General features: G+C 34.1%; 1 protein-coding gene across 5 annotated transcripts in view; it reads right to left on the reverse strand.

Moving 5' to 3' along the window:
* Positions 1–376: 376 nt before the first annotated feature.
* LOC140533324 (ankyrin repeat domain-containing protein 26-like) overlaps positions 377–16,329 on the reverse strand; it is a 96,951-nt gene continuing 80,998 nt past the window's right edge. Inside the window, exons 19-25 of one of the 5 annotated variants that reach the window (XM_072652937.1) lie at positions 14,833–14,945; positions 12,753–12,882; positions 10,404–10,694; positions 9,763–9,980; positions 8,160–8,382; positions 1,227–1,272; positions 377–535 (exon numbers count right to left, since the gene is read on the reverse strand). In XM_072652937.1, the coding sequence (XP_072509038.1) occupies positions 519–535; positions 1,227–1,272; positions 8,160–8,382; positions 9,763–9,980; positions 10,404–10,694; positions 12,753–12,882; positions 14,833–14,945 (1,038 nt within the window). In that variant the 3' untranslated portion in view covers positions 377–518. Of the gene's footprint in view, positions 536–1,226; positions 1,273–8,159; positions 8,383–9,762; positions 9,981–10,403; positions 10,695–12,752; positions 12,883–14,832; positions 14,946–16,329 lie in introns of those variants that run through there. The other 4 variants (XM_072652938.1, XR_011976877.1, XM_072652939.1 and 1 more) reach the window with 4 other exon arrangements.

Genomic DNA, 16,329 nt, shown 5'->3' on the forward strand with positions numbered 1-16,329 from the left:
TGCAACTGAGAAATAAGATATACAGGCAATGGGGTAGGGAAATCTATCTTGCCCTACAAGAAAATAGAGGGGATGGGGATAAGACAAGGGAGGGGTGTGATGGAAGGGAGGGCAGATTGGGGGAAACTGTAATCAGAATGTACGCTGTCTTGGGGTGGGCCAAGGGAAGAAATGGGGAGAAAATTTGAAACTGAAAATCTTGTGGAAATGAATGTTGGAAACTAAAAATAAATTAATTAGAATTTTAAAAAAGAACTGTACAAATATATTTACATATACATATATATGTCTAGTACACATTAAAACATGACACAACATATTTTCTAATATATTAGGATTTTTCACATTCATATATTTAATGGAAAACCATTAAACATTATTAAACATATTTCTGTTGTTTATTTCATAAATTTACATTATTTCTTCCTTTAAAGCATGTATTTTTCTGAATTCCACTTTGTTGTCACTCTTGAGGATTCATTAGTTGATACTATTGGACAAGTCCTTCAAGGTCTAAACTAAAGTTTATCAGTAGCTGGTGGAAAAAGGAAGATGAAAAAAATCAATTCACAGTATATATGTATACACACACACACACACACACACACACACGGACAAATGATTCATTATGTTAAGGAATTCTGGGTATTAGAAGCATGAAAATGATCACTGGTCCAACTTAGTCTTAAGAGTTTCCCAAGCACTTTGAAGTCAAGTGACTTGTCCATGGTGTCATGAGCAGCATGAATCATATCATAGGGAGGATTTGAACTCAAGTTTTCCTGGAAGTCATATACCATACTGGGTTGTTTTAAAACTCAAATCAATGGTTCTACAGTTCAAACAATCTTTGAACAGCAGTCTTCTTGACTGTATCCCCCAAAAGTGGCTGACTAACTTCATATCTGAAGGTCAGAAGGTGCTACATAGAATACAGGACCAATCATCCTTCTGTTTCATGGGATGCTGTGGCCATTACTACTGACCAGCCTTCCGCATCTAAGCCTCTCTGTAATTAACCAGGCTTGTCTTCTGCAAACAGACACAAGCTTATTGGAAAGAACCTGCTAAATCTTGCACTTCACCTCCATAGAAGAATCCATGGTTAAAGTGATGAAGAAGAGGGAGATGGCACTGAAACAGCACCTTTGTGGGAGTGTTCTTGCATATATAAAAATCAGGCATAGCATCAAATTACATTTTATTTGTGAGCAATTTAGACATACCTTCATAAAGTTCCCTAGTTATACTTTCTTCCAACTCCTGCCTCATCTGAAATAACATTAAAATACAATTCAGAACAATGAAATAAATGAAGAATAAGGAATGCAAAAAACTGCAGACATCCAAATAAATTACTAATAAACTTAGACATTAGTTAATTTGAATTTAGTCATTCATGGGAAAATCTATTGGTCTAATAAAATAATACTATTATGAACAGAATCAAGAATTTATCATAATTATATACAAAGAGACGTGAACGTTGCTAGCACGTAGTCATGTCTCAGGTTGTGAATATAGTTTTCTTCTATGCTAAGAAAATTGTACCCTCTTTATTTCCATTTTATCAATATCACATTTTTCTTTAAAAATAAAATCAATTTCATATTCTGTACCTTAAAACAATTAATTTCAAATATTATTATTTTACTTCATTAAGTTACAATCTAAACACAAAATGACCATTAACATATAGTAAGGAAAACAGAAAAGAAAGTGTCTGGAAATGATTAAATACAACACAAAAATTGCAAGTATGGGCAGAGAGCATTAAATGAAAACATCTCCTATATTTTGTTACAATTGAAATATTTCTTGATCCAGACAGAAACTGATTTCATTTGAGTTTCTAAATCCATGCTTTGTGGTTATGTAGATTTTAGTAAGATAAATTCTACTTCCTAGTATAGGAATGAGACTGGTTCAGTCCTTTAATTTTTATAACAACTCATAGAAGTGGGGAAAGAAGATGAAATGGGAGCTCACTTTTGATAATGATTAAAGTAGTATAGTTTCCTTTCCAGATGACAAATGAAATAGAATAGTATAGAGAGATAGGAGGTAAATGTTGCAACATACACATAAAGCATGTGGGGAAAACAAAAACAGAGTATCCTTATATATAGGATCCTATTTGAATTTACACCCAAGAAAAAGATATTTCTCACCAAATTTGTAACAGTAAATGCACAAAAGAGAACCCAGCAAAGAACTGAGCAAATTGTCCATTATTTTCCATGATGATGATATTGGAAACTTATTTTTGTTCTGACTGTAAATTTAGAGTTAAGAGAGGAGTGTCTGGATCTATTTTCCAGGTTCCGAGTTAGATCTTTCTTAAACATTTCTTTGACAGCATCATTACTAGAAGAGGTCTTAGGCAATGAAAAACTTGATAACGGATAAAGCTTTTAACTAAAAGATTTTAAGTGGTACATTATTAAAGATATGCTTTGAAAAAGGGGGAAAAAAGCTTATATATGTAACTTCTCTACTAGACTTTCATGGATGTCTGAAATTCCGTTTCAGATTCATTCCTCAGGGTTATGGTAAACATTAATTCAGCATAAGCCTTGAACATTTCAGTATTAACTAGATGACTAAATACTTTACAATACGAAAGGGCTGAGAGCATCTCTCTTTGGGGCATGAGATGATACATGGCAGGAGAAGCAATGTGGTGTGGTGGAAAGAACACTAGACTTGGAGTCAAGGGAGTCCTGCTTTAAGGTGTGCAGCTGACCTTTCTTCTCCCTCTCAAGTGGTCTCACCTCTTCTTGCTCACAGCCTCTGTAAATCTATAGCTATAGCTGATGTAGATTTGTTCTAGTTAAAGCTCCAGACAGTAGCCATGAGTAAATCACTTAGCCCCTCTCACCTTTAGCCTCCTTATCTGTAAAAAGTTATAATAATAGCACTTTATTTTTACATTACTTGTGAGGATCAAGTAAGATGGTCCGTATAAAGAAATTTGTCAACTTTAAATTGCTATATAACTATTAGTTAAAAATAACAGCACTATTATTGTTATTATCAAAATAAAGATTATAGTCTAGGGCAGGTATGGGTAGGGTATCTAATAGTGCAGCTGTGACTGGCTAGCACCAGCATGATGGTCCCTGGGTATTCAGGGAAATGGGTGCATGCAAGAAAGGGGAAAGTATAAAACAAAGGGAGGTAAGAAGGTACCAACTACAGAGCAATTTGGCATGGGGCTAGCCCTTTCTATTGGGGGTAAGTTAGAATGTAGTCTTTCTGTTCCTTTTTGATCTGATTCTGAGTTTTTCCACTAATTCAAAATCTGTTATTAGGAAAGGTATTGTTAAAATTCTTTTACTTAGCACATAATCTGTAACGTATACATCTTTGGCTGTTTATGATTAAACATTTTGAAAAACTAAACTTCAAAAAAGATCATCATGTTTGACAAATTTTCTCAAAACTACCACCTTATAATTTGTAAGTTTTATAAGACCTTAGTTCTTTAAATAAATCACACATGGGAGGAAGGACTTCATCAATGAATATTTTCTAACATCTTTAGGACTATCGCAGGTGTGTTTGACAATTCATATAATCACCACTACACAGAGAAGACGCTGAAGATCATTTCAAAATGTAAAACACTCTTAGTTTTTACAGAGATGTACAAAGTAGTTATAAAAATAGATGTGAAATGATTATTTCAAAAGAATGCAAGAACGAGTTTATCCAGGATCAGTATATGGTAACTGAGTTGGAAGGAATTTTAGTTAGTCCTACTCTCTCATTTTACAGATGAGAAAACTGAGAGCAAGGTAAATCAATCAATCAGCTAGAATTTATAAGTACCTACTGTGTGCCAGGCATTATGCTAGGGGCTACAAGTATAAATAAAATAAAAACAAACCAACAAACCTGAAATGATCCCTACTCACAGAGTGTCTACTACAAAAAAATTTTGCTGTCCAACAAGTTTACATTCTAATAAGAAGACAATATATATATATATGTACATATATATATATATATATATGTATACGTGTGTGTGTGTATGTGTGTATGTAAAATGTAAAGAGAACCAAAGTACAGTTGTCCCTTCCACATTGCAGTGGTTAGGGGTATGGCACCCTTGAGTTCTAGAAAATCTGCATACAATTTTTTGGTCCTCCATATCAGAGAAGAACCCTGGATTTTTTCTTTTCCTTTTATAGGCTGTGTACAGTACCTTACTGTAAGATTTGGTTAAGTATTTGATCATAGGCTCCGTGTCATCTGTTGGCCTTTGTGTGTCAACTGTGCCTTCCACATTACCCCAAAATTCCTATTTAATTGCAGATGCTGATCCTCAAACTATGGAAGCTCTGGTGGGGAAAATTCTGATGTGGAAGGGATAACTGTAGTTAAACTCAGGCTACTAGTCCAAGGTTACCCAGGTAATTAAGTAGCAGAGACTTAATCTTGATATGTTTTCAACATCAGAGAATGCCGTGGTTTGGCTTGGTGAATTTTTCAGTTACTTCTGGATTATACTTCCAGATACTTTCAAACCCAGAAGATCAGTACTCTATATTTCCCAGTTTATTATCTCCCAATCACAACTGTTCATCTGGACTGGCCTACATCTTCAAAGGCATTTGGTGCTCCAGCGCTTCCATTTCTTGGAAAGAAACGTGCATGGCTGTGTCCTGAACTATCCTTGTACTGAACCATTCCCTGAAATATCTAAGCAGCCAGTCTTTTACTTCATAAAAGTATAAATAGAAGCTATGGAGGTCGTTCCATTTTTAAAAAATTAAATCTAGCATGATACTATTTTCAAGTCTTCATCTTCAGTGTGCAAAGCTTGAGGAGTGACCAAGTTTTTATGGGTCAGCATTTCTTGAGAAATTAAATAGATGTAGCAGTCAAGGTCAGAGGTCGTGCTAGCTTGCCCCATGCTATTTTGGTTCTGTTTAGCATTTGGTGCATCCCTACTTCTGGACTCAAAGCATAATCATGGTCAGTAGAAACACTGGCTGAAGATCTTTTGAAAGTTCCCTACAAGAAGTTTGTAGAAATTGTTGTAATACTATGCTAAGAAAATTTGTCTGCTGGAACTGTCTCAAGTGGCTACTAAATTTGTTCACATCACAGAAAGATTGTCTGAACTGAATAACCTTTTGGTAAACATTTTCAGGTATAAAATCAGCTCCAGGACAGGGAGCTTGGCCCATTTGTGGAAGTGGTAATGAGTATGAATATGTTTTCAGGTCAGAGAATGGTACAAGGCTGAGTCACTGCTAAGGGCTGTGATGATCACAGAAATGGCAGAGGCGCTCAATACCACTGGTAGAAGCAGGATCCAGATCAGTCTAATATTGTGGCAAGTCAGGAAGGCTTTCTGAGATAGAAGGCACAAGTAAGTTACTGGTGGCTTTGTAAGCACTAGGGGGTAAGAGAAACAGTTTCTGGATATCTGTTCATGATAGTGGATAATTTTTCCAACTTGTGAGCAGCAGTACTTCTCTGAGGGCTCACTGTGACATGGAGCTGATTCTGGGATCTTGAAAGCTTATGCCCATGGAACACAGTATCTGTCAGGTTCTACCACAATCTTAAAGCTTCAAGTATTCTAGAAAAAGAGCTGCTGCTGGGCATTGAAGGTTCCGTATAATCTGGCTTCAGCATACATTTTCTGACTTATTGTATATTTCTTCCTTTTACACACTTAAGTTCCAAGCAAAATGGCCTATCTGCTGTTTCTTATAAAAGATATTCTATCTCCTGTCTCTAGGCTTTTACACTACCTATCCCATCAATACAACATCCCATACCAGGAATGTAATCCAGCCTTACCTGGATCTTGCAGACTCCCCAGTATCCTTTGAAGGCTCAGTTCAAGTGCATACAAGTCCTAACTTGATTGTCCCAGTTGGTATGCCCAATAATTGCTTTGTAAGTAGTTTGTGTATGCTTTGTATTTACGTAGATATAAATAGGTAGGTGGTTCTTGTTTTGCACAATGGAATACAAGCTCTTTTAGAATAGGGACTGTTTTGTCCTTTTTTCTCCCCAGTGCAAGTACAATGATTATAGCATAGGTGCTTATTAAATATTTGCTTGAAATATTTAAATATTTGCAGTGTGTTGACCACTGACAGGTGGTAAATGAATTCTTAGGCTAACCCAGAAAACAAAGAAAAAGTATAAATGGCTTTTAGTCCTCTTGAATGGCACCCCTCCTCCCCAAAAAAGGAGATGGTGCCAAGAATCAATCGCAGTTTTAGTTGTTTTATAAACATAACTTAAATATCTAATGACTGATAAAGCATCACGTTATTGCAACAAATTCATAACATTCTTACTCATGTTACTGAAATAGGCAGGATGACAAAACAAAGTTGTAGTTAAACTGAAAGATGGGGTAGAAGGCAGGATCACAATTGGTTTCACTATGTGCTCAAAGACAAGAACCATTGTTCCACATGATATTTGGCCATCTCACACAGGAATGTTTATGATAAATTTTTATAAAAAGACCACCATGAAGATAAGTGTAGCCCCCTGCCAATTATCTGCTGAAGAGAACAAAGCAGACACAATCCATGAGAAACAAAGAGTTTCTTATTCCTGTCGAAATGTATTTTGATGCTTAATGACTTCAAAACAACGATGGGAACCAGAGCGGGTTCCAGAACGTGTGCTGGAAACACAGCCCACGTATGAGAAATGAAAGAGAACAAAGGCTTTTAAGATCTTAGAATCTATGTCTGTCTGTTTGTCTCTCCTGAATTAGTACACAAAACAAAACTGCATACAAAGAAGAAATGAAATTGGTTATTAAAAGACAGAAAATGATTGGTTACTGGAAATGTTATCACAATCAGCACAGTACAGTCTGAAAAAAGGCTACTTTTCCTAAAAATAAACATCTAGTCATAAATGCCTTAAATAGTCACATAGATGCCCAAAGTGCCCCAAGTCACAAATAGAGAGCAAATAAGAACATTGAGCAATACTGACTACACACCTCTTCATTGATCTGGTTGTAGACAAGACAAGGGAGAAAGATTGTTGATCAAGGAACTGAAGAAGTAAGAACACATGTATAGATCTTACACCAAAAGATTCAATGAAACAAAAAAAAGTAGTGAAGGTAAGTTGATTCCCAAAGGGAAAGAGTAAATATAATTTCTGTCTGTGTACAAGTAAAACAAAGTGGTCAACTGAGGGCAAATAAGGAGACTTTCAAATGGAATATTTTTCTCAAAATTGCAAAACTTTTTAAAATGAATTAAAGGCTTCACAGGAAAGACATGTTTATTAACTAATCTTTGTATTTCTTTATCATATCAATATCACCCAAATGCTTACAAGATATTGACCCAAAAAGTTTAATTGTTTCATGTTTATTGAGTGATTAATTCATTCAATATATACATTTTTTAGGGCATTTTAGCACTGTCTTTAAAAAATCTAAACATTTGCTGGATTTAATGTTGACTGCATTACGTTTATCCTGTCAGTGCTGGGAGGTCCTTAGAAATGGGCATATTTTATAAAGGGAGAGAAAGATGCCATAGATATACAATATCTCTTAAGTTTCTAACCCTAGTATAAGAAAACCTTCATACAAATATGAACTAAAAAACTAAATTAGGAGATAATTCTTTATATTACATGAGACTGCTTTGCAAAAGGGTGTGTTTATATGGGTATGGTTTTTTTTGTTTATATAGGTCTTTAAGATGTTCTGGGAAAAAAAAAAACTAGAAGAATCATAGAAAGACTGTATTTTAAGTGTTAAGATGCCAGTACCATGGGAAAATAAATCAGAGGAGATAAAACTTCCCTTTAAGTACTGGTTGGTGAGGAAATAGTATTCAATTTAAAGAATCCTATATGAATGTCACTTGTCACAGTTACATAAATTGTATAAAACTAGGTATGAATATATCTGAGAAGTTAACAGATGGTAAATATGATGGTCGCTGATGTAAAAACACATTTTAAAACTAATATTTACCATTTTAAAATATCATTAGGTAATAAGACCACATTTAATAAATCATTTTCATACATCACAAAATCAGTTTTAACACATTCAAAAATATTTAAGCAGGAAATTTCATTAAGATTAATATTTTACATTACATCTTTAATATAAAGGAAGAAAACAATTCCAAAAGACTAACCCTTGTCAAGTAAGATTCCACTCTGCTTTTTGAAGATATTGTGTTTACAGTAGAACATACTAAATTTTGTCTTGGAATGACTCTTCCACTGAGGAGCATATTATTATTCCTAACATGCCCTGGCTCCAGAATTGGATTTGAAGTACAACTGGTGATTAAAACTAAATTCTTTTGTTTTTCATTCAGGAGTTGGTGACTCACTTCAGCTAGCTTCTCCTTAGTACTGTGAACATTTCAAAATAAAAAAAAATGGTTAGTATTTTCCTTAAATTTTGGGGGGGGTTTAAATTAATGCTATCATAATTGTGATTTTTCCCTGAGTCGTTTCTTAACTCTGAAAATAATTAAAGTATGTAGGTTATGAAAGTTTTTCCATAATTGCGTTAATTCCATTTCGATCCTTTTCCCAGTAGATGATATAAAAAAACTGAGTCCTCAGAAAATTAAAAACAAAACAAACCACAAAAGATACTTGTAAATCTGGGATTTACTAACCTGATTTTAAAGAAACCATTAAATTTGGATTTTATAAATTGATATGGAAATTGGTAGAGTGGTTCCTAGGGATATCAAATCTGAGTGATTATCCCAGGCATTGCTTTTGCAGTTTTTCCCCCAGGTCTCAGGTAGCAGCCAAATGACTCAGGGACGCAGTCTCCTGGGGGAAAGGAGGTGACTCAGTTGAGGCTAAAAATATTCCTGAGGCTCTCAACTATATAGTCAGTCCATAAATACCCACCCACCACTGTCACCAAGATCTAGCAAGAGCAAGGAAGATTGCTCCATTCCTTTTTCTTTAACAAATAGCATCTTTTGGCTATCCAAAACTAACCTAAAACCTTCTGTAATATTTGCTTTCTTTCTTTCCCCCTTCAATAGTTTCCTTAAATGAGCTTTCACCTGTACAGAAACTGAAGGGGATCAGGTAGCAGGGGAATTGAGAAGCCTGGTTTGACTTGCTGCGGGTCAATAGGATGGCCCTGTGTCCTTCAGTTCTGCTTGTCAACATTAGGAGAAGATTACTTATAATGAGTTATATACTGCTATAATCCAGTCATACATTTTTAGACATACTTTAAACTTTTAAGTATTGTCATTTAGTGAAATGAGAATATTATTCCAATTTTCAAAATATTTAACATCACCCTGGAAGGACTTATCTGTAACAGACAGTAAAAAGAAATAATATGGCATATTTAAAAATAAATTATTTAATAGAATTATATATTGAGGGGATATTGGAAGCCACCTAATCACACATGCTCATGTTAAAGATGAAAAAACTGAGGCCACGGAAGTTAAGTGACTTGCTGAAGGTAGTAAGCATTAGAAACAAGATTTGAAGTCAGGTCCTCTTCCTCCACAGCCAGAGCACCATTTTTCCTACGTACCACACTGCATTCCTTTCTACCCAGTTAACATTTTAAAAAAGTATTTGATTTACCAATATGTATCAAAGTATATAATCTCTATGGTTAATACCGATTTCCCAAAGAAGTCATCAATTTTTGCATTAAGGATTTGTTAAAATCAACATGGAAAACTTTAAAAACAATCTGATAAACTAAAGTACTATTTTCTTAGTGTCTCTGTTGAGGCTTACCTGTCCAATTTGTCTGAAAGTGATTTTCTGAGTTTCAATTCTTCAGAATAAAGTTGTCTGTATTTCTCTATCTCTGCCTCGGTAGAGTCTTGATGTGAGTTTTTCATTTCGTAGAGTTTGGATTCTAGATCTCTAATTCGTTGTTCCATTTGGTTTCGTACTAAAGCATTGCTATTTTCTCTTAATTGTTCTAAGTTGTCCTGTTCTATTGCTTGTGTCTAAACCAAATGGAAAACAAAGAATTAAGGTGAGAAAAAACTGCCCAACTCTATCCTGAAAATTATGAGATGTTTGCTACCACATTCTGTTAGATTTCCTTTTCATTTCAGTCAGTGATTCAAAAAGCAATTCTGAATTTCTAAAAATAGATTCTAACTTTGAAAGTACTTATTATAAAGGTCAGCTGAATTAAATCTGAAATAAAAAAACACTATTTCTACTGAATGTTATTCATTAGTTCTTAGTTGGTTCTTACCCTAATGCTAATATTAGCATCATTGTAAAAATCTATGTATAATTCTAAAAGTTTTCTTCAACTGTGGAATCCTCCAGAATGTTTTTTCTGGATTTAGAACAGGGAAAAAATCCTAAACCTTCATTTACATAGAAATACTATAAAAGCATAGTAGTGATAAAGTAACCTGTAAGAATAAGTTGACTTCTTTTAGCTTTTTCATAATCTGCTGCCTTGCATGTTCGTCAATCTCACTTTTATATAGTTCTATTTCACTGCATTGTAGCTTACTGATTTCCAAATGATGCTTAAGATTAACTACTTCCCCTTCCAATTTTCTTTTATTCCCTTCCAGCGTGTCACATTTCTTTTGCAAAATTTTCACAGAAAGCAACTCTTCTTGAAGACTTTGATTAATTGATTCCAATTTTTTACATTTTGAAAATTGTGCTTCCAATTGCTGTGTAAGGTCTTCAATCTGTTTGGACAAAATATCATTTTAGCAAATTATCCAAGCAAAATAAAGGTTTTCAACTTAAATGCTAAATGAAAGTTATTAATATTAAATTCTTTTTAATAAAGATGTAATTAAATATGTCATTATTCTTATATTACTGTTACAAAATGTATTCCTGAAACGATTATTTAGGTAAATTGATAAATCAAAAAGAAAGTTAAGATTGAAAGGACAAACTATGAACTTATATTACTAGCTCTGATTCTCTGTATAATTCACATTTAGTACTGGATCCCATATTCTATGATCTCTAATTTTTTCATGCAATTTTTTCTAATTTTTTCTGCCCAGTTTTTAGTGCAGTGAGCAGATATCGATGAAATTCACAATACATGTAGATCAACAAATTTTTTCAGTTATGTCAGGCCTAAGTTGGCAAGAGAACTTAAAAGGAATTTGGAAAGAAATGAAATTGGTTTTTCTCATTCTAATGAGAACACCAATTCTTTGTTGATAGGCTTTACTGAGAAAGCAAATACATTTATGCCCACTTGAATGCAACATTGTAGGATGTATGGTTACAGAGTCGGAGAAAAATCTTGTCTTTCGCACCTACAAAACTCAGGTGAGAGTAGCCAGGGAATACACCATGTTTACTAGAGATTCTAATTCTATTGTATAATGGCCCTCTTCCTGCTCCCCAAGTGCCTCAACAGAACAAACCAACAAGCTTTAGCAGCACTTCTACCTGTTTTCTTTCACACCCAGGGGTTAGATGACTGACTGAAATAAGTGACAAATAAAGTGTGACTCCACTGCCTTCCCAAGGGCAAAACCTCAGTAAATGTTAAAAAGTTAATTCTTTTTGAGAAATATTGATGAGAACTGAAGGACAGCAGACATCATCTAGGCAAATGAATGATAGTAAGAAAAAATGTTTCTAAGGAGAAGAAAATAGTACTACTACTGGTTAGCATTTACATAGCACTTTAAGGATTGCCATCGTTTCCTCATTTGAACACTTAGGATGTTTTTCAAAATGTCTTTAGGACTTTTCCCCAGTTTGTGGTGGTGTAAGATATTGGAGTTGGGGAAATGTCCCAATATTATGAAATACTAGAATTTTGAAAAAAAAAAAGAAAGAATATAAGATGAGTCAATTTATTATTCTTTAAGCTGGGGAAAAAATCTTTGCTTCCCTAAAATAGAAAAGCAGTGTATAGGCCATACTGCAATACAATGATTTTCACCCTCTTACTGGTGGAATGAAATGAAAATCTCCTAAGTACTGGAGTCCTTCCTTCTCTTAAAACAACTCAAGTCCTGTTTTCACAAAATGTCCTTAACTTTTAACTCTATGTTGTATTAGGAAGTTTCACAATACTAGCAGTAATTACCGTGTAATCAAACTTTGCTTTATTTGTTTTTTTGTCATTTTAAAATCTTTTAAAGAGCTACTGCTTTTCAAATTGTTTCTGCTTATTAGTCATCTTTGTGGGGGGATATTTTTTCATCTTTAGGATTACAGAAGCAGAGTATCAGAGGGAGCTCAGAATTTCTAAGAGGTCCTGCAAATACTGCCCCTAAAAGGCTTTCTAGCATTTCCTTTCATCAAATAGCCTATTTTCCTTTGGGAACACTCTAATTGTGAGAAAACTTTTCTTTACATCAAATCTAAATTTGTGTCTTTGCAACTTCCATTGATGAGCAAAACAAGTCTACTATTTCTCTCACCTGACAAAGCTTTTAACACACTTTTAACAAACACTTTTAAAGATACACACTATTTGATATGAATTCTCTAATGGCAGAAGAGGAAAAATTTCTAAAATACAAATTTAGATAGGAAAGTCACTGGAGCTCAGGATTTTCAGGGAGATATAAAGTCCCCAAGCTTGGTTACTGAGTTCCTAAGAATAGCCAAGATATGACTAGGCCTTAAATAGAAAATGTTGACTTCCAAGCATGGGGAAGATGTAAATATCAAGGATTTTGATATCCAATGACCTGCTATGTATTGGAACTATTTGAAAAGGAATATAAAGATGTCATTCTACATTTTTCAATATTAAGGATTACCCTATTTTTTAACACATTAATTTCTCTCTCTATTGTAGAATATGTTTGCTTCACTCCCTCCTGGTAAACAACATCTCCTTTTTCATATTCTCTTAATTTCTTTTTTGTTGTTTTCAACAGTTTTTTAAATCTGTGAGAATGAACAGAACAATTAAGTTAAATTCTTTATAGCTTAAATATCACACATATAAATCATACTATATTTGACCCACTACCTTAAATTATTTTCAATCATAGAGAAGAAAATAAATCTAAAAAGAGTTCTTGATGTCACCCAACTCATTCAACAATATTTTGTTAAATAAAACCAGAGAAGCAGTAGCCTCACTAATCATTTCATCTCTATTTCAAAAGGTATATACACCTTATCAGCTCTTCACTAATATAACTTTATTGTGGAATATTTCCCAAATGATTTCTGGTTATGCTGTAATATTTGTAGAAAGAGGGATATCTTTCAGTAATACAATCTCAAATCTAAAGGTTAAATAAATTTATTTTGAAAAAAGTTTTACAGTGATATATTTTGCCTTTATTATTTTAATTGTAGATCTGTGCAAATTAGCTAGTAAAGTATTTAACCATCCCAGCCCACAAAACACAAATAATATTATTAAAATACAAAGTTTCATTTAAAATGTTCCTTTAGTGGATGTAAATATAGGTAGTCCCTAACTTGAAAAGTCAACTGGATCTCAAAAGTTATTTTGTAAACTGACTGGTTGGAATAGAGAAGGCATTTTTCCCCCTTAGAACTAGTACTCCCAAAAGCAGTTCAATACAAGCCCACAAATACCTAATTAAACCATAACATGGCTGAATTATAGTCTTGGAAAATGCATGATGATTTGGAGACTCTCCTCTGCCACTGAAATGGCAGCCTCTGGCCTGTGGTCAGAGGATCTGATACCTCAACAGTGTTGACCTCTTGCCATATTGAATTAAAATTCATCAATTGGAATTCAATTAAAATTTAATTGGAAAGCATTAAGTGCTTTTCCTTAAAGGTTGAGATAGAATACAAAATTTAGAGAGACCATATTCCATGCTCTCATTCAAGTGGAATATAAGCTATATGTGTAGATAATTATGATATACAACTAACTGTAAGAGCTTTGGAGGAGTGTAAGAGAAATTCTGATGTCAAGTCTGTGGCAAAGGTCATTCGTTATCAGCAACAGAGATCAGAGTAGTCCCCAAAGAGGAGCTGCATTTGGGTGTGATGAGTGCAGAGGCCATGGGTGAATATCACAGGTACAGGGCAGAGGCAGGAAAGCATAGGGCATGTTTTGAAGGACAGAAAATAGTCCAGTTTTACAGGAGCTTAAGTTGTAGAAGAGGGACTAATATAATTTAAGTTTGGAAAGGAAGGCTGCTGACACATTGTGAAGGGTCTTAAATTCCAGGTCAAGAAATTTTGTAGGGTCTAGCTCAAAAGTCATATCCTTAATGGCATCTTGCTGATCTCACAAAGTCAGAAGAGGACTTTTCCTGTTTCAGTCTGTGACTACATTTTCTTTAGATCATTCTCAAGCACTTACCACATTCTTATTTACACGTTATTTGATTCCTTACATTACCTCTTTTATTAGGCTATCTTCAAAGTAGGGACTGCATATTACTCATTCATCTCTCTCACTCCAGGGACTAACACAGTACTTTTTATACAACAGATGTTTAATAATACTTTTTGAATGAATGACAATTGAACAAATTAAGTAAATAATGAAGGAAATAAATTAGAATGGAGAACAAAGAGACATAAACATTACAGAAACATTTATATGTAGAAATGCTATACTTAACAAAGTGTCAAATGTTGTACACTATAATTCTGGAAAACATGCTTTAAGGTACAGGTGCTATACAGCATTTCCCTATAGCTTCAAAGATGCAGGTCACAAGGTTTGTTTCTCAGCAGCAATTTAGTGAAAAAACTCTTTGTTCATTTAGAATTATACATGCTATAATTAACCATGCGTCAATATATAAAATGAATTTGTACTTAAGATTTAACAGAATAGTTAAGTCCTTGCTTACTTAAGGTGTGGTTGAAAAAGTCTACAAAAAGGAGTCTTACCCACTGAGGTCTTTCTGTAATTCCTCGTTTTTCTTTGTTTCTCGTTCTAGACGATTTTCCACAGATTGCTTTAATTCAATGAGTTTCTTTAATTTTTCCCTTTCATTATTAAGCTTTAAAAACATTTTTACAAAGAAAATATTACAACAACCAAAGTGGCATTTCTAAAAAGGATACTTTTCAGATCCAATTGTAAATATCAGTTTAAGCACAGAGTATAAAACCAAATATGGAGAGATCTGAAAATGATTGCTCTTACTTAAAATAACATAGCTTTCCTGTGATTTCACTACAAACTATTTCTTTTTTTGAAATTTAGATCAAGGAAAGTTCTCATTTGATTTCAATATAAGTATCACTTATATTAATGATATTAATAAATTTAAAAATGGTTGAAATAGAAAGGAATGAATAGAAAGTGGGCCAACTTTGCCAACACATCACACCCTGGAGGAACACTGGCCTTCCTCCTTTCTCTATAGCCAATGGAAATGGTCCCTTCATTCCCTTTCCCCCTGTGTGTTTGCACGCCTGGCCCATAGCTTTCCTATTTTGAAATGTCTATATATGTGTTCTTAAGCAAAGTTACAAAACTGTTCTCCAAATCTCTTTGTATTTGGCTGAATTGCAACCTGTGTAAATTCAAGTTTTTTTTTTAAAAATTCTCCTTGAGTGGTAATCTATTGCTCCAGATTATGAGCCAGGTAAATGACCTATCCTCTTGTCAACTTCCTTTCAAGGTTCTCAACTTCTCCCTTCTCCAGTGCTCTTCTGTATCTTATGAAGGAAGAAAGAACCCTTCCCATTCTCCTGAATTCTGCTGCCCTTTCTAAATTTATTCCTATTTCTCCTCTTTGCTTCCACACTTCTCCAGTAAATGATTACCACAGCTGTCATTCCTTCAACTCTTATTCCCATTTCTTTCATCTATTTATCTATGATTGCTTGCTTATTTATTTCATATGCATGTGATTTAATTGGTGCATAGAATTCTCAGTGAAATAATTCCTTCTATCAATGCAAATAGGCCCTGCACTCAACCTGCAATTTAGAATCTGCAACTCTAAGAGTCTTAGTGAATAACTTAGGGCATTAAGAGGTTAAAAGCCATTTAAGTCAGCGTTGGGATTTGAACCCATGTTTACCTGAATCTGAGGGTAGCACTGGATGCATGTAACATAGAAACTTTTTCATTCTCATGAAATCTGGATTTCCTCCCTACTAGTATACTAAAACTTCATTCTCAATAGTCAGAAGTTATATCTGTACCCCAAATCCTTTCTTCTTAGTCTCTGACTTCACTGAAACAGAGGATCCTCTTTCCCTTATCTGATTTATTATTTATTAACCTTATAAATTATCCTTTCACAGTGTTTCTCTTTCCTCTTTTATCTCAGGCCTACCACCTTAGTCCTGGCCCATGACCTCAAGAAGAGGATCAAAAATTGAGGGGGAAGGGTGGACATTTTAGTCCAACCTTCTCATTTTACAGATTAG

Source organism: Notamacropus eugenii, chromosome 3, assembly GCF_028372415.1.
Source record: "Notamacropus eugenii isolate mMacEug1 chromosome 3, mMacEug1.pri_v2, whole genome shotgun sequence".
NCBI classification, from domain to species: Eukaryota; Metazoa; Chordata; class Mammalia; order Diprotodontia; family Macropodidae; genus Notamacropus; species Notamacropus eugenii.